General features: G+C 45.7%; 1 protein-coding gene across 3 annotated transcripts in view; it reads left to right on the top strand.

Moving 5' to 3' along the window:
• LOC140133691 (macrophage mannose receptor 1-like) overlaps positions 1 to 18,438 on the top strand; it is a 77,664-nt gene that overhangs the window by 57,878 nt on the left and 1,348 nt on the right. For 2 of the 3 annotated variants that reach the window (XM_072154212.1, XM_072154211.1), the window contains exons 23-29: positions 2,861 to 2,966; positions 3,215 to 3,453; positions 3,558 to 3,723; positions 5,466 to 5,612; positions 7,369 to 7,485; positions 17,300 to 17,476; positions 17,823 to 17,858. In XM_072154212.1, coding sequence (XP_072010313.1) covers positions 2,861 to 2,966; positions 3,215 to 3,453; positions 3,558 to 3,723; positions 5,466 to 5,612; positions 7,369 to 7,485; positions 17,300 to 17,476; positions 17,823 to 17,858 — 988 coding nt within the window. The remainder of the gene's footprint in view (positions 1 to 2,860; positions 2,967 to 3,214; positions 3,454 to 3,557; positions 3,724 to 5,465; positions 5,613 to 7,368; positions 7,486 to 17,299; positions 17,477 to 17,822; positions 17,859 to 18,438) is intronic. The other variant, XM_072154214.1, reaches the window with a different exon arrangement.

Below are 18,438 nucleotides of genomic sequence, written 5' to 3'. Positions count from 1 at the left end.
TTTCGGCGTATCCCCTTCATTAGGTCCGAGACATCAAACACTATATAAAACATATATAGAACCATGTAAACTTTACAAAATCAGCCTGAGCACATAAATACAGAAGAATGTGAAAAAGGAAAAATATGTTTATTAAAAAAAAAATATATATATAAAAAAATAAATACAACCCGCAAAAGCACAGAAATTTACCTTGGTCTAAAATTTCTGATAAAGTGTAAGCAGTATATAAATATAAAAAAGTAATACATTAATATGAAAGTATTACAACAATTACTGACTAATGATTCAACAGTAAGAACACATATATACCGTATATACTCGTGTATAAGCCGAGTTTTTCAGCACAAAAAATGTGCTGAGACACCTCACCTCGGGTTATACAAGTATGATAAAAAAAAATGATAAAAAAATTAATACTCACTCTCCGGTGTCCCCGATGTTCTTCGCGGCTCCCGGTGGCTCCCTGTGTCTCCTCTTCTGTCTTCTATCTTCTCTAGCCGGCAGAGTCGCATCCATGCGATCTGGTGGACGTCGCACACTATGATGCAGCGCTGTCGCCGCTGATGACGTCATCACAGTGGCATCACAGTGTGCGACGGCCGGCAGATCGCATGGATGCGACTATGCCGGCTAGAGAAGATAGAATAGTGAAGAAGCCGCCGGGAGCCGCGATGGGGATCGGGAGCCGCGATGGGGATCGGGAGCCTCGACGAACATCGGGTCCACCGGAGGGTGAGTATTAAGTTTATTTTTTTGATCTGTATGCTACACGGTGGCAGGCTGTATGCTACAGGGGGCAGGCTGTATACTGCAAGGGGGCAGGCTGTATACTGCAAGGGGGCAGGCTGTATACTACATGGGGGAATTCTGTATACTACATGGGGGCTGGCTGGCTGTATACTACATGGGGGCTGGCTGGCTGTATACTACATGGGGGCTAGCTGCCTGTATACTACACCCTCGGCTTATACTCGAGTCAATAGGTTTTCCCAGTTTTCTGTGGTAAAAATTAGGGGTAAATTAGATATAATTTTACGTATATACTTGAGTATAAGCCAACCCGGGTATAAGCCGAGGCCCCTAATTTTAACACCAAAAACTGGGAAAAACTTTGGACTCAAGTATAAGCCGAGAGCAGGAAATGCATCGATCACAGCCCCACCACCCAGTATATAGCCAGCAAGCCCCCAGTGGTATATAGCCAGCCAGCTCCCAGTAGTATACAGCCAGTCTGCCTCCTTAAGTATACAGCCAGCCCACTCCCTGTAGTATACAGTCTGCCCGCTCACTAAAATATACAGCCTGCCAGCCCCCAGGAGTATACAGCCAGCCAGCCCACCTGTAGTATACAGCCAGCCAGCCCACCTGTAGTATACAGCCAGCCAGCCCACCTGTAGTATACAGCCAGCCTGCCTCCTTAAGTATACAGCCAGCCCACCCCCTGTAGTATACAGCCTGCCCGCTCACTATAGTATACAGCCTGCCATCCCCCAGTAGTATACAGCCAGCCTGCCTCCTTAAGTATACAGCCAGCCCACCCCCTGTAGTATACAGCCTGCCTGCTCACTATAGTATACAGCCTGCCATCCCCCAGTTGTATACAGTCAGCCAGCCCAGTACTTTAAAAAAAAAAAACTTATATACTCGCCCTCCGGAGGCCCCGATGCTCAGCGCAACTCCCCGATGCACTCCGTTTCTGTCTTCCCCACGGCTCCTCTTCTTTCTTCGGTCTGCTGTAACAGCCAGCAGAGACGCGGCCATGTGCTCTGCTGGCAGGGGCATACTATGACGCGGATGCTGATGACGTATGTGCCGGCCGGCAGATAACATGGCCTCGTCTCTGCTGGCTGTTAAAGAAGACCGAAGAGTTAAGAGGAGCCGCAATGAAGACAAAAGAGGAGCCGCGACAACATTGGGGAGCCGCACTGAGCATCAAGGCTGCCAGAGCTGGAGTATATAAGTTTATTTTTTTTATTGACTAGTCTAGAAGCCGAGGTGAGATTTTTCAGCACATTTTTTGTGCTGAAAAACTCGTCTTATACACAAGTATATACGGTAGTGTCACGGGTGCTCCTGATCGTGGGCGCACCTGTGCCCCTCAACGTCCCTCCGGAACTCCGATCCGCTCACCTCCCCTGGCTCCAATGATGTCCTCTCCTGCTCCCGCGGCTCGGCGCCCTAGGACTAAATAGGACTGTGAGTAAAGGCAGCTCTGGAGGAAGGTGTTTGCTTCATGGAAACCTTTACATATGAACGCACTAAACTTGTGACACGACCCTGTCAGAGATGAGAGGATGGGAGCTGTAGTACCTGGAGCCCGATGTCTGTGACCCTTCTCTGATCTCAGTTTGGGTTGTGTCATGATGACTTTGTTATAAGACCAACAAATCGCTAACCAGATGGTGTTGTGAGAGCTGATGGCCAATCCCTATAGACACTTGTGAATTTGTAGACCGGTTCCATCGGGTGGAATCAATTAATTTTAGAAGGTTTGGGGGAGCGGAAATGTCACAGGATGATCACATAATATATCAGAGGATTCTACTGAAAGAACTAGAGGACTTGAGGTCCTCATATGGTATTAGTACATTTATGAAATCAAAATTAAATCCTTCCAAAAATCCTTATGAATAGTCAAATGCGTCAGAGGTTAGAAATCAATCAAATTGTGTAGAGGTATAAACAGGAAAGGGGAAAATCATAAAATAATGTGCAGAATGTTCCACATGAACTAAAATAGTTTCTGGAAAATTTTCAGTGTGGACTTCACTTGACAAAATGCCATATATTGAGCTAATCCCAAAAATGTAATACTTTAATCTAAAGTATTTAGATTTCTGAATTGAATCTTTTTAAGGATACTGACTGTGTGGCTATCCAACATGGATATGTAGTGGGCGATGGCACCTGGATTGAGGAGGATTGTAGCTTGGAGAGAGGATACATCTGCCAAAAATACAAGGGTAAGTGCAACCAGAGATGTATCTCCTATCTGGGTTCTCTTAGTAGTCATGTATTACAGATGTCTTCTATCAATGAGGGTAAAGGGCTGTCCCATCGAATACTACAGACTTGATGGCCATTGAGTCAAACAGAAGTCAAACCCTCCCTCCATCTATATCAGATTTTTTTAAAAATTTTTGAATTACAAATGTCATTGTAATAGTTTGTAGTCTTCTGCTTACAAGCCAATTGTTTGTGTTTTCTTAAGATCCTCATGTACCCGTCATTCCCACCGCTCCTCCAGACTATAATAACTACATTACTTATGAAGACGCCAGGTACAAGTTTGATAGAACCAAGAGGACGTGGGAAGAGGCTCGTCAGGAGTGTATGAAGGAGAAGTCACAGCTCGCCAGCATCTTAGACGGGTACACCACATCTTTTCTAAAACTTCACTTGGTAAAACTCAAGGAGCCATTTTGGATCGGCCTGTACAGTAGGAATGAGGTGGGAATATTTTTTTTGTATGGTTTTTGAATAACACACATTATGGAAACATTCTCTTATTACATTATTTAAAAAATCACTGCTAATCACAAAAATTTTCTCAGACCAGAAATACGTATAGGTGGGTTGATAACTGGAGGGTACACTACACAAAATGGGCCCCCGAGGAGCCGAGCAAAGACACCTCCTGTGTGTATGTGGATAGAGATGGACAGTGGAAGACGTCGTCCTGTGATGAGAGTTATTCCTCCATCTGCAAACAAACACATGGTAAGCGGCTCATCTTCCAGATATTTCATATCATAAATGAAGAGTACTTATAGAAAGATCCAGCGGCACTATCTGACTTGCTGTGGTGGGTGCAGGCGTCCTAAGATCGGGCCTCAGATCCTTTGGTAACAAAAAAATCCAAAAAACGGGCAGCACTCCAAATTTGTGAAGAAAGGTGCTTCTGTTTTAGTCCATAATGAGCAACTACAGCAACGTTTCGGCTCAAGAGAGCCTTTTCAAGCATTACATATTGTAATTTTTAATGAACTCAAGATTTTCCCCGATAACCTGAGCTCCATTCCCAGCTGTCGACTTGATAGGCCAAAAAAAAACAAAAAAGCGCAACGTTGGAGCCAGTACTCAAATATGCTAAGGAAGCAGATAGAAAATTAAATTTTTAATAAAAAACGTAAAAAAAGATCTCCACGGACAAAAAAATGCAAGACACAAGAGGACTAGGGAAGCGAGGAACCTACTTCCACAATCCTCTTTTGTCTTGTATTTTTTGTTTCCTGTCCTGTCTTTTGACAATCTTTTTTTAAGGTAGTTTTTCATTTCAGATGTCATTTTTTTATCGCAGCATATTCGTGTGCTGGATCCAACCTTGAGCTTTTTTGTTTATTGGAATATATTCCTGGCCGCTGGGCCCCCATCTTACACTATTTTTTTCTATAAACACAATTTTTTATTTTTTGCTTTTTCTGCTATTGACTTGTAAGGTAGCCGCTTTTTTGCATTTTTGCATATTGCTGGGTGTAGTCAAGAAGGAGGCTTCACTTAGACAACGGTTATTGCCTGCAGAAATAATAATGATACAGTAGAGGGAGAGTCGACAAGCAAAGGGGGGGCAGCAGAGATCCCTGGGACCTGAGTGGCCGGCTTGTAGTGCGGCTTATAGCCAGGATATGTCACAGTGGCTTTGCTTACAGGAACATGCATTGTCCATGGCTGTCAGCACCAGCAGGGAGATGCAAGAACTCCTGATGTGTTTTTCGTAACGAATCCCCAGGCAGACGGTCAATGGGATGCCTGTGATTTTAGCTGCAGGCTAGGGATCACACTGTACAACGGAACTCTTGACATAACTCACACCCTCTTTAATGGTTGACACAGTCAATACGATAGCAAGTAACGGGCTGATGATGATCTTTACTGCAGGGATATGGAGCAGTGTTTTTTTTGACAGTGGCAATGATTCAATGTACAGATGGAATTTCAGAGTACCTTAGACTTGATTCAGGGGTCAGAAGGCAAACAGTAGGAGCCAGGTGGGCTCTGCTGTTTAGGCAGCAATCTAGATGCAGAGAGGTATATCCCTGAAAAAATCTTAAGGAACAATACAGAAAGACTTACTTGGTCCTATTTCCAGAAGCTCAGATAAAGCTAGGTATTAGCTCCTATTTATAGAATCTTGCAGAGCTCATTCAAAAACATGATGAGCCACCAACCAATCCCAGCCTGTGATCCTGCAGGAAAGATAAAAAATGTTGCAATATGACCAAAACATCAAATCATAAACCTTCAGTAGTAGGCATGATATACTGCACCCTTTAGCCATGGGATATACCATGTTATGTGATGCACACCTATAAGCTGAAGTGGTACATCAAAATGTGGTCATAAACAGGTTTAAAGTAACATTGTGTATGACCTGGTTAACAATATTCGGTAGGAAGGTAAGACAATATACATGACATAGAGAATGTAAACTGTACATCAACTTTCATATCTTCTTCTTTTAGTTGTCCCTCCCACTGATCCACCTGAAACACCTGGAACTTGCCCAAACATAACTTCACAGACCTGGATGCCCTTCCGTGGCCATTGTTATCTTTTTGAAGCATCTTCCACTTGGTGGTCTGAGGCCATCACAAAATGTTTTCAAATGGGTAAGTCCTAAAAATACTTCTCATAAGAGCAGCAAGAAGCACAAGGGAGGCACAATGTTTTATTATCTGAAGGCTGCAGTGCTATACTTTTCAAATATTAAAGACCCCAGACCAGATGATAAATTATTAATACAGACACCAGACCTGAATAAATATACCCTGCACAAAAGAATAAAGTAAACACTCAAATAACACATCCTACATCTGAATGAATGGTGTGCTACCTGAGTGATTGAACCATGCTGACAACAAAATCACACAAAAATCATTAACGGAACTCAAATTTAAGTGGAAAAACACACTACAGGCTGTTCCAACTTTTATGAAATGTCCTTAAAAGAAGCATAATGAGGCTCAGTATTGTGCGTAGCCTCCACATACCTGTATGACCTTCCTACAATGCCTCAGCATACTCCTGATAAGGCTCAGTATTGTGTGTGGCCTCCACATGCCTGTATGACCTCCCTACAATGCCTTTGCATGCTCCTGATGAGGTTGTGGATGGTCTCCTGGGGGATCTCCTGTAAAACCTGGACTAAAGCATCGGCCATCTCCTGGACAGTTTGTAGTGCAACACGATGTTGGTGGATGGAGCATCCCAGATGTGCTAAATCAGATTCAGGTCTGGAGAATGAGCGGGCCAGTCCATAGTTTCAATGCCTTCATCTTGCAGGAACTGTACACACTCCAGCCACATAAGGTCTAGCATTGTCCTGCATTAGGGCCTCAGGGCCAACCGTACCAGCATATGGTCTCACAAGGGATCTGAGGATCTCATCTCTGTACCTAATGGCAGTCAGGCTACCTCTGGCGAGCACATGGAGGGCTGTGCAGCCCTTCAAATAAATGCCACCCCACAACATTACTGGCACACTGCCGAAACGGTCACGCTGAAGGATGTTGCAGGTAGCAGATCGCTCTCCATGGCATCTCCAGACTCTGTTACGCCTGTCACATGTGCTCAGTGTGAACCTGCTTTCATCTGCGAAGAGCACTGATGTTTTCTGGCAAATGCCAATCATCCTGCACGGTGTTGGACTGTGAGCACAACCCCATCTGTGGACGTCGGGCACTCATACCATTCTGAAGGAGTCTGTTTTTAACCGTTTGTGCAAACACATGCACATTTGTGGCTGCTGGAGGTCATTTTGCAGGGCTCTGGTAGTGCTCTTCCTGTTCCTCCTTGCACAAAGGCGGAGGTAGCAATGCTGCTGCTCTCCTAAGGCCCCCTCCACGTCTCCTGGTGTACTGGTCTGTCTCCTGGTAGCAACTCCAGCCTCTGGACACTACACTGACAGACACATCAAACCTTCTGGCCACAGCTCTTGTTGATGTGCCATCCTGGATGAGCTGCTCTACCTGAGCCACTTGTGTGGGTTGTGGGGACCGTGCTACCATGAGTGTGAAAGCACCACCAACATTCTAAATTGACCACAACATCAGCCAGAAAGCATTGTTACTGAGAAATGGTCTGCGGTCCCCACCTACAGAACCACTCCTTTATTAAGTCTGTCTTGCTAATTGCCAAAAATTTCCACCGGTTGTCTATTCCATTTGCACAACACAAAATGTGCAATTAGTGTGATTTCAAAGAAGTTTGACTTACTTGGAGTTATATTGTGTTGATTAAGTGTTCCCTTTTTTTTGAGCAGTGTACAATATATATTTCGACAGACTTCGACAATGTGTAATGCAAACCCAGCCAATATATAATTATTTAATGAAAACTGATTAACTTACTGTGTGACTTTTGTAGGTGGACATTTAGTTTCAATTAAAGATTCATTAGAATCGGATTTCCTCCACCGTCATACGAACCTACTAAGTGACCAGCAACAAAACTTTTGGATTGGACTTTACAAGAATGTAGAAGGTACAGTATCAGTTATTTCCTGTTCTTTACAATGGTATCCAGTGTTCTATAACTTCTATTTATTAACCGCATATTTGCACGGCACTGCCTAGTCACATCCTAGCGTTCAGCCATTAGAAACAAACACATTTGTCAGCTGGGGGCCTAATATCCTCACCATTCGCTTTAAAACTGCCTGAGCCAAAGTCTAATAGGTTGTCTGTAGAGATGAGTGAGCACTAAAAAGCTCGAGTGCTCGTTACTCGAGTCGAACTTTTTCTGATGCTCGAGTACTCGTTTCGAATAACGAACACCCAAGGGGATGACATGTGGAGGCAGCTATGGAGATGACATGTGGAGGCTGCTATGGATACATAGAGTACCTTATATGGCACTCCCAAAAATTGTTTCAAACAGAGGACCGGGTAGGTGGCCCTCCAGAAAAATTAAATCGATAAAGTACTATAGCTAGAGCCAGTTGGCCCTGGCAAAAAATAGCCAGTTGCCTCTGGTTTAGTGTACAAAGAGGAGGAGAAGGAGGAGCATACATGAGAATTATTCAGGTTGAGCTTCTTTCACCTGGTGGAGAATGGAAATCATGAGAAATCCAGGCTTTATTCATCTTGATAAGCGTCAGCCTGTCAGCACTGACAGTCGACAGGCGTGTACGCTTATTGGTGATGATGCCACCAGCTGCACTGAAAACCCGCTCGGACAACACGCTAGCGGCAGGGCAGGCAAGAACCTCCAAGACGTAGAGCGCCAGTTCGTGCCACATGTCCAGCTTTGAAACCCAGTAGTTGTAGGGAGCTGTGTGATCATTTAGGATGATGGTATGGTCAGCTACGTACTCCCTCACCATCTTTCTGTAAAGATCAGCCCTACTCTGCCGAGACTGGGGACAGGTGACTTGTCTTGCTGGGGTGACATAAAACTGGCAAAGGCCTTGTAAAGCGTACCCCTGCCAGTGCTGGAAAAGCTGCCTGCTCGCCTACTCTCCCTCGCTACTTGTCCCGCAGAAGTACGCCCTCTGCCGCTAGCGCTGTCAGAAGGGAAATACTGTTTCAGCTTGTGCACCAGGGCCTGCTGGTATTCATGCATTCTCCCACTCCTTTCCTCTCCAGGGATGAGAGTGGAAAGATTTTGCTTGTACCGTGGGTCCAGGAGAGTGAATACCCAGTAATCGGTGCTGGAATAAATTCTTTGAACGCGAGGGGCACGGGATAGGCAGCCTAGCATGAAATCTGCCATATGCGCCAGAGTACCAACGCGCAAGAATTCACTCCTCTCACTGGCCTGACTGTCCATTTCCTCCTCCTCCAACTCCTCCAACTCCTCTTCTTCTGCCCATACACGCTGAACAGTGAAGGACTGAACAATGGTCCCCTTTTGTGTCTCGCCAACATTCTCCTCCTCTTCCTCCTCATCCTCCTCCACCTCCTCCGATATGCGCTGAGAAACAGACCTGAGGGTGCTTTGGCTATCAACAAGGGAATCTTCTTCCCCGTCTCTTGTGACGAGCGCAAAGCTTCCGACTTCATGCTGACCAGAGAGTTTTTCAACAGGCCAAGCAGCGGGATGGTGAGGCTGATGATGGCGGCATCGCCACTGACCATCTGTGTTGATTCCTCAAAGTTATCCACGTCCACTCCTCATTGTAGACTTGAGGAAGCTGACTGGTGGAAGTTGACATTTGGCAGTCTACAATCGCTCTGCGCTGCTGGTAAACTCTGGATAACATGGTTAATGTTGAATTCCACCTCGTGGGTACGTCGCACAACAGTCGGTGAGCGGGCACTTGGAGGCGGCGCTGCGCTGCCCTGAGAGTGGCAGCATCTGTGCTTGACTTTCTGAAATGCGCACAGATGCAAATCAGACAGATTGGGGTATGTCTTGAGGAACCGCTGAACTGTGAGATTTAACACATGGGCCAGGCATGGCACATGTGTCAGTCTGCCAAGTTGCAGAGCCGACACCAGGTTACGGCCGTTGTCACACACAACCATGCCTGGCTTCAGGTTCAGCGGTGCCAGCCACAGATCACTCTGCGCCGTGATGCCCGGTAATAGCTCTTGGGCGGTGTGCCTTTTATCGCCTAGGCTCAGCAGTTTGAGCACCGCCTGCTATCGCTTAGCGACGGCACTGCTGCTGTGCCTAGAGCTACCGACTGATGGCGCCATCCCCACGGATGGTAATTCAGAGGAGGAGGTGGAGGAGGGTTGGGAGGAGAAGGAGGCATTGTAGGCCTGAGAGACCATACCGAGGTAGGCCCCGCAATCCTCGACGTCGGCAGTATATGAGCGGCCCCAGGGTCAGACTCGGACCCAGCCTCCACCAAGTTAACCCAATGTGCCGTCAGCGAAATATAGTGGCCCTTCCTGGCAGCACTCGTCGACGTGTCCGTGGTTAGGTGGACCTTGTCAGAAACGGCATTGGTCAGGGCACGGATGATGTTGTCTGACACGTGCTGGTGCAGGGCTGGGACGGCACATCGGGAAAAGTAGTGGAGGCTGGGGACCGAATACCGAGGGGCGGCCACCGGCATGAGGTTTGCGAGAGACCTCGGTCTCTACCAGCCTATAGGGCAGCATCTCCAGGGTCAGTAATTTGGAGATGTGGACGTTGAGGGTTTGGGCGTGTGGGTGGGTGGAACTGTATTTCCTCTTGCACTCCAGCGTCTGGGGTAAAGAGAGTTGGACGCTGTGCATGGAGACATTGGTGGACGCTATGGAGGATCGTGGAGGCGAAGGTGTGGTTTTTCGAGCGGGATGTGTTTGTGCCGGGGTCCTGGGCAGGGGGCTGACTAGCAGAGGCAGCAGATGACACGGGGGAAGGAGCAGTGGTGTGTCCAGCCGGAGGTGAACGGCCTTGGTTCCATTGAGTGGGGTGTTTAGCATTCATATGCCTGCGCATACTGGTGGTGGTTTGTGACTCTGGGAAGGGTCCAGAAAACAGTTCCTCAGAGTATGCCGGATCAAATGCCAAATTTTCCTGGGAGGGGGCAGACTGGGGGGAAGGAGGTTGAGGTGGAGGAGTGCTCACTTGGGTAACATGGGTGGACTACGTGGAAGACTGACTGGTGGACAAATGGCTAGAAGCATTGTCTGCAATCCACGACATCACGTGTGCTCTACCACGAGTCCCAGTAAGTTGAGACATGAAGCTAGGGAGTGTAGCTCTGCGGCGTTTCCCTTCTCCCTCATCAGCAGGTGGTGTCTCACCCCGCCCAGGACCACGGCCTCTGACCCCTGCAGTAATTGGATGCCCACGCCTTCGTCCTCTACCCCTAGCCCTTGGGTTCAACATTTTAAAAATTAAAGTCTATTTTATAGACAAAACAGAAATGTAGGGGGTCATTTACTAAGGGCTCGATTCACGTTTTTACGGCGGGTTATCCGAATTTTACCGCTTTGCGCCGGTTTTCCTTGAATTGCCCCGGGTTTTTGGCGCATGCGATCTGATTGTGGCGCATTGGCGCCGGCATGCACACAACGGAAATCGGGGGGCGTGGCCGAACGAAAACCCAACGGATTTGGAAAAACCACCGCACTTAAAAAAAAAAGTGGCGCTGGACACGCCCTTACCTTCACCCGGCAACGGATCGTGAACTCCGCCGGACCTCTGCAGACTTCACCTGGTGGACGTTGGAGGAATATGGGAGGATAGATGGAGACATGAGGTGAGGGGACACAATCTATATGGGAGGGAAGATGGAGACATGAGGTGAGGGAGCACAATCTACATGGGAGGGTAGATGGAGACATGAGGTGAGGGAGCACAATCTATATGGGAGGGTAAATGGAGACACGAGGTGAGGGAGCACAATCTATATGGGAGGGTACATGGAGACACGAGGTGAGGGAGCACAATCTATATGGGAGGGTAGATGGAGACATGAGGTCACAATCTATATGGGAGAGTAGATGGAGACATGAGGTGAGGGAGCACAATGTATATGGGAAAGTAGATGGAGGCACGAGGTGAGGGCTCACAATCTATATGGGAGAGTAGATGGAGGCACGAGGTGAGGGAGCACAATCTATATGGGAGGGTAGATGGAGACATGAGGTGAGGGAGCACAATCTATATGGGAGTGTATATAGAGACATGAGGTGAGGGAGCACAATCTATATGGGAGGGTAGATGGAGCCATGAGGTGAGGGAGCACAATCTATATGGGAGGGTAGATGGAGACACAAGGTGGGGGAGCACAATCTATATGGGAGGGTAGATGGAGACACAAGGTGAGAGAGCACAATCTATATGGGAGGGTAGATGGAGACACGAGGTAAGGGAGCACAATCTATATGGGAGGGTAGATGGAGACATGAGGTGATGGAGCACAATCTATATGGGAGGGTAGATGGAGACACGAGGTGAAGGAGCACAATCTATATGGGAGGGTAGATGGAGACATGAGGTGACGGAGCACAATCTATATGGGAGGGTAGATGGAGACATGAGGTGACGGAGCACAATCTATATGGGAGGGTAGATGGAGACATGAGGTGACGGAGCACAATCTATATGGGAGGGTAGATGGAGACATGAGGTGAGGGAGCACAATCTATATGGGAGTGTAGATGGAGACACGAGGTGAGGGAGCACAATCTATATGGGAGGGTAAATGGAGACACGAGGTGAGGGAGCACAATCTATATGGGAGGGTACATGGAGACACGAGGTGAGGGAGCACAATCTATATGGGAGGGTAGATGGAGACATGAGGTGATGGAGCACAATCTATATGGGAGGGTAGATGGAGACATGAGGTGAGGAAGCACAATCTATATGGGAGGGTAGATGGAGACATGAGGTGAGGAAGTACAATCTATATGGGAGGGTAGATGGAGACATGAGGTGATGGAGCACAATGTATATGGGAGGGTAGATGGAGACATGAGGTGACGGAGGACAATCTATATGGGAGGGTAGATGGAGACACGAGGTAAGGGAGGACAATCTATATGGGAGGGTACATGGAGACACGAGGTGAGGGAGCACAATCTATATGGGAGGGTAGATGGAGACACGAGGTGAGGGAGCACAATCTATATGGGAGGGTAGATGGAGACACGATGTGAGGGAGCACAATCTATATGGGAGGGAAGGTGGAGACACGAGGTGAGGGAGCACAATCTATATGGGAGGGTACATGGAGACACGAGGTGAGGGAGCACAATCTATATGGGAGGGTAGATGGAGACATGAGGTGATGGAGCACAATCTATATGGGAGGGTAGATGGAGACATGAGGTGAGGAAGCACAATCTATATAGGAGGGTAGATGGAGACATGAGGTGATGGAGCACAATCTATATGGGAGGGTAGATGGAGACATGAGGTGAGGGAGCACAATCTATATGGGAGGGTAGATGGAGACATGAGGTGAGGGAGCACAATCTATATGGGAGGGTAGATGGAGACATGAGGTGAGGGAGCACAATCTACATGGGAGGGAAGGTGCAGACAAGAGGTGAGGGAGCACAATCTATATGGGAGGGTAGATGGAGACATGAGGTGACGGAGGACAATCTATAAGGGAGGGTAGATGGAGACATAAGGTGATGGAGCACAATCTATATGGGGGGAAGGTGGAGACACAAGGTGAGGGAGCACAATCTATATGGGAGGGTACATGGAGACACGAGGTGAGGGAGCACAATCTATATGGGAGGGTAGATGGAGACACAAGGTGAGGGAGCACAATCTATATGGGAGGGTAGATGGAGACACAAGGTGAGGAGCACAATCTATATGGGAGGGTAGATGGAGACATGAGGTGATGGAGCACAATCTATATGGGAGGGTAGATGGAGACATGAGGTGAGGGAGCACAATCTATATGGGAGGGTAGATGGAGACATGAGGTGAGGGAGCACAATCTATATGGGAGGGTAGATGGAGACACAAGGTGAGGGAGCACAATCTATATGGGAGGGTAGATGGAGACACAAGGTGAGGAGCACAATCTATATGGGAGGGTAGATGGAGACATGAGGTGATGGAGCACAATCTATATGGGAGGGTAGATGGAGACATGAGGTGAGGGAGCACAATCTATATGGGAGGGTAGATGGAGACATGAGGTGAGGGAGCACAATCTATATGAGATGATAGATGGAGACATGAGGGGAGGGAGCAAAATCTATATGGGAAGGTAGATGGAGACATGAGGTGAGGAGCACAATCTATATGGGAGGGTAGATGGAGACTCGAGGTGAGGAGCAAAATCTATATGGGAAGGTAGATGGAGACATGAGGTGAGGAGCACAATCTATATGGGAGGGTAGATGGAGACATGAGGTGAGGGAGCACAATGTATATGGGAGGGTAGATGGAGACACGAGGTGAGGGAGCACAATCTATATGGGAAGGTAGATGGAGACACGAGGTGAGGGAGGACAATCTATACAGGAGAGTAGATGGAGACATGAGGTGATGGAGCACAATCTATATGGGAGGGTAGATGGAGACACGAGGTGAGGAGCACAATCTATATGGGAGGGAAGATGGAGACATGAGGTGAGGGAGCACAATGTATATGGGAGGGTAGATGGAGACACGAGGTGAGGGAGCACAATCTATATGGGAAGGTAGATGGAGACACGAGGTGAGGGAGGACAATCTATACAGGAGAGTAGATGGAGACATGAGGTGATGGAGCACAATCTATATGGGAGGATAGATGGAGACACGAGGTGAGGGAGCACAATCTATATGGGAGGGAAGATGGAGACATGAGGTGAGGGAGCACAATCTATACGAGGGTAGATGGAGACATGAGGTGAGGGAGCACAATCTATATGGGAGGGTAGATGGAGACACGAGGTGACGGAGGACAATCTATATGGGAGGGTACATGGAGACACGAGGTGAGGGAGCACAATCTATATGGGAGGGTAGATGGAGACATGAGGTGATGGAGCACAATCTATATGGGAGGGTATATAGAGACATGAGGTGACAGAGCACAATCTATATGGGAGGGTACATGGAGACATGAGGTGAGGGAGCACAATCTATATGGGAGGGTAGATGGAGACATAAGGTGATGGAGCACAATCTATATGGGAGGGTAGATGGAGACACGAGGTGACGGAGGACAATCTATACTGTAGGGTAAATGAAAACATGCAAACAATCCCATATGGGACTTTTAACCCCTTTGTATCTAGCCATTTTAGACCTTTAGTACTAGGCTTGATTTTTAAAATTTGCCCTGTGTCATTATAGGAGATTCTAACTTTGTTGCGCTTTAACATATCCGGGGGATTTGAGATTGTTTTACCGTTATACATTGTTCTTCAAAGTAATAGAAAAATTTTGATGATATCTTTTGTGTTTTTCAAAAAATTATTCATTTAGAAAGTTCAAAATTTTCAGCTTTAACTTTATAACTAACATTTCCCAAATGTCTGCTTTATATCGGCTCAGGGGTTTTATGCATCCTCTCTCTTTTCTAGGTTGTTAGGAGGTTCAGAATTGTGGATGCAATTTTTCTCCGTCACAAAGTATTAAATGACAAAAAACTCTACAAAGTTTGATACCTAATGTCTCCCGAGTCAGAGGATGCCCCATATGTGGTGGTGACTGCTGTACGGGCGCACGGCCGGGTATAGAAGGGAAGCTGCGCCATTCAGAGCAGATCTGCAATGTCACATCTTACAGGCTATAAAATGTTACATTTTTTGTAATTTGGACATATGGGGGATAATTTTTTTGTGGCTGAGATCCACTTTTCAGGTACATCATTTACGGGGGGCTCAATAGCTAATAATCAGATTTTATTAACTCTTTCTTGGTGGTGCTTAAAAAAATCATTAATTCTTGTTTATGGTTTTTAGCATTTTATGGCTTTTTTATGGTTAACTTGTTTTGCAGAATATAGAACTCAATTCGTGAGAAATTTGCTTGTTTTTGTATCGCCATGTAACAATGGGCAGAACATGTATATATTTTTGTTTACAGAGCTGGTTTAGAGCTTATTTTTTGCGGGACAAGCAGTACTTTTTCTTTGTATCATGTTGGGGTAAATTTTACATTTTGATCACTTTTTATGCGCTTTTTATGTGGTCAGTTGTGAAAATGTAATAATTTTTGTGTTTTTAATTTTTTTTTACAACGTTCACTGTACGGGTTCAGTGACAATTTTATTTTATTGTACGGGTTGTTACGGACGTTGTGTTACTCAATGGGGGTCATTTACTAAGGGCCTGATTCCCGTTTTCCCGATATGTTACCTGTATATTTCCGATTTGCGCCGATTTTCCCTGAATTGCCCCGGGATTTTGGGGCGCGCGATCGGATTGTGTCGCATCGGCATGCACGCGACAGAAATCGGGGGCGTGGCTGAACGAAAACCCGACGGATTTGGAAAAACCGCCGTATTTAAAAAAAAAAAAAAAAAGTGTCGCTGGACTCGCGCTTACCTTTACCAGGAATAGGCTCGTGCATTCCGGCGGGCCTCGACGGACTTCAGCGCAGCATCGTCATCTGGTGGACGGCGGAGGAACTACCTTAGTGAATCCCGGTCAGGCCCAAATCCACCGCAGAGAACGCGCCGCTGGATCGCGAAGGGACCGGGTAAGTAAATCTGCCCCAATATGTTGTGTTTTTTTGGTGATTTTCACTTTTTTTTATGTTTTATTTGATTACTGCATGGGATGGGGGACTTAAGGGGACTTTTATTCTTTTTTAATAATTTTTTATAGTTGCACTTTTTTTTTTTTACTGTTTTATTTTGTCCCAGGGTGGGACATGAACAAGTGATCATTTGATCACTTGATCATTGTAATATACTGCAGTACTAATGTATTGCAGCATATTACATAGTCAGCCTGTGCATTCTGCATAGGCCGACATCTGCACTGTTGGATCGTGCACAGTGCACGGGTAGCCCTACAGTCGCGATCCCAGCTGTTACTGCGGGATCCAGGCTACCGCGTACCGGGATTAAAATTGTAAAAGAAAAAAAACTAAAAAAGGCTCTAAAAATGTTATTTTGGAGTATCTATAACTGATGAGATTATAGTAATTCTTTCTAGGTGTAAGAAAATCATCAATTCTTGTTTTGGGGTTTAGCATTTTTTAAACTTTCACCGTACCATCAAAATATGTCATTATTATATATTTGTCAATATGTCAATATTATATTTTATTGCCCATTTTTTTTTCTGTTGAGAAATCTAGTTGAGGGTTAGTTATTTTTTATGACAATAGTAGTTCATTTAATTTGTATCATTTTAGGGCACTTTTTTATTTTATTTTATTCTATTAGATATTTCTATGTAAAGGTGGTGATTTGGAATGTTTAGATTTTGTGTTATGCTTGTACTTGAACAATAAATTGTCTGTCTGAAGCCTTCTTCTGAAGTGTGGTACTATTGCATCCATTTGCCTGAAAGGTATTAAAAAAAAACTGCAGAAATGCATTGTTTTGAACAACGCATCTTAACTCCTATTATCAGGGGTAGGAAATGCTATACAGTGTCTTGCTGGAACCTAGGGGGAGACATCTGACTTGCTGAATAATATTCCTGAGGTGTGAGGGACCAAGGCTTTGTGTGACTCAGCACTGTTACATCATTAACCACTCCCTCAGGAAGGAGGGGGGGTGGTTGAGAGTGACACTGGCTACATAAAGAGAAATCAACCTTGCTCCTCATTCTTTCCTCCAGAAATCATCTTTAGGGAGTGGGGCAGGGCATTCATGAGGGGGGCAGGGTTAGTAGTGTCAGCATCAGTGAGGAGGGTGGGGTAGCTTGACTGTATACTGCAGCTCACTGACTTTTCTGAATAACAGGTAACTGTATCAAGTGTTATTGTGTTTTAGACAAGTGGTTTTGGTTGGATAAAACCCCCCTGGACTATGTAAACTGGAAAATCAATACTAAACCAGAGTTTGAAAATGGAATTAGAGGCGGATGTCCGGCAATGCACTCTACAAAAGGAACCTGGGATAACAAGTGGTGCCTGTCACATTTAGGATATATATGTAAGACTGCAAAAAGTAAGTAATTGTAATTCTGAACTCAATGAAAAATTATTATTTTGAAGATAAGCTAAATTGTCATTACAATCTGGGTAACCTTATATACTCGAGTTTAAGCCGACCCGAGTAAAAGTTGAGGCTGTGGCTAATTTTGCCACAAAGAGCTGGGAAAATGTATTGACTCAAGTATAAGTCTAGGGTGGGAAATGCAGCAACTACTCTTTCATAAGTTCTCTTTCATATGTTCCTTGATCATATGTAGTGTGTGTTAACATGTTTCTGACCCTGGCCAAACAAAGCCATGGGTAGGGGCATCAATTTGCCAAAAATCTGAAGTGTAACCTGTTGTGTGATCTTTTTATAGCTCCGCTGTCCACGGAGAAGCCTCTGGAGGAACCAGGTACAGTATTTAACAATATAGCAATGTAAGAGACAATTACTACCAGCAGCGCTAGAATATTGTGAGCATGCTGGAAAGATAATTATATACATGGCTGGAATTTTCTATGTGACACCTTTTGACAGAGCATCAATAGATAATTATATTCTGATTACACAAACGATGTATCAAGCTGTTCAGCCTCTCCTGCTCAATAACATGTTTCCTGCAGACCAGATTGCATTTTCAATTCGAAAAGTTCCCTTTAATACACAAATACAATAATGAAAGTAGTTCATTCTAGCAGCAGGGATCTCATGCAAAGGTTCCTTGATCATATATAGTGTGTGTTTACATGTTTCTGACCCTGGCCAAACAAAGCCATGGCTAGGGGAATCAATTAGCCAAATTCGTTGTTTGGCCACCAATCTGGCAATATATCTGGTTCAGGCAGCCAAACCCAAATGCTGAACTCGACCATTAGTTCCGCTCTTCTCTATTCTTGACCATTCTTTACCTGCTCCCCCCCCCCTCACTTGGATCATCTGTCACCTGTACTGAGACTAGACTAGGTAGAGAACAGTTATCAAAGGCGTCTGCA

Source organism: Engystomops pustulosus, chromosome 5 (assembly GCF_040894005.1).
Source record: "Engystomops pustulosus chromosome 5, aEngPut4.maternal, whole genome shotgun sequence".
Taxonomy (NCBI): Eukaryota; Metazoa; Chordata; class Amphibia; order Anura; family Leptodactylidae; genus Engystomops; species Engystomops pustulosus.
The sequence above is the reverse complement of the archived record's forward strand: the minus strand, read 5'-3'. Positions and strand labels throughout refer to the sequence as shown.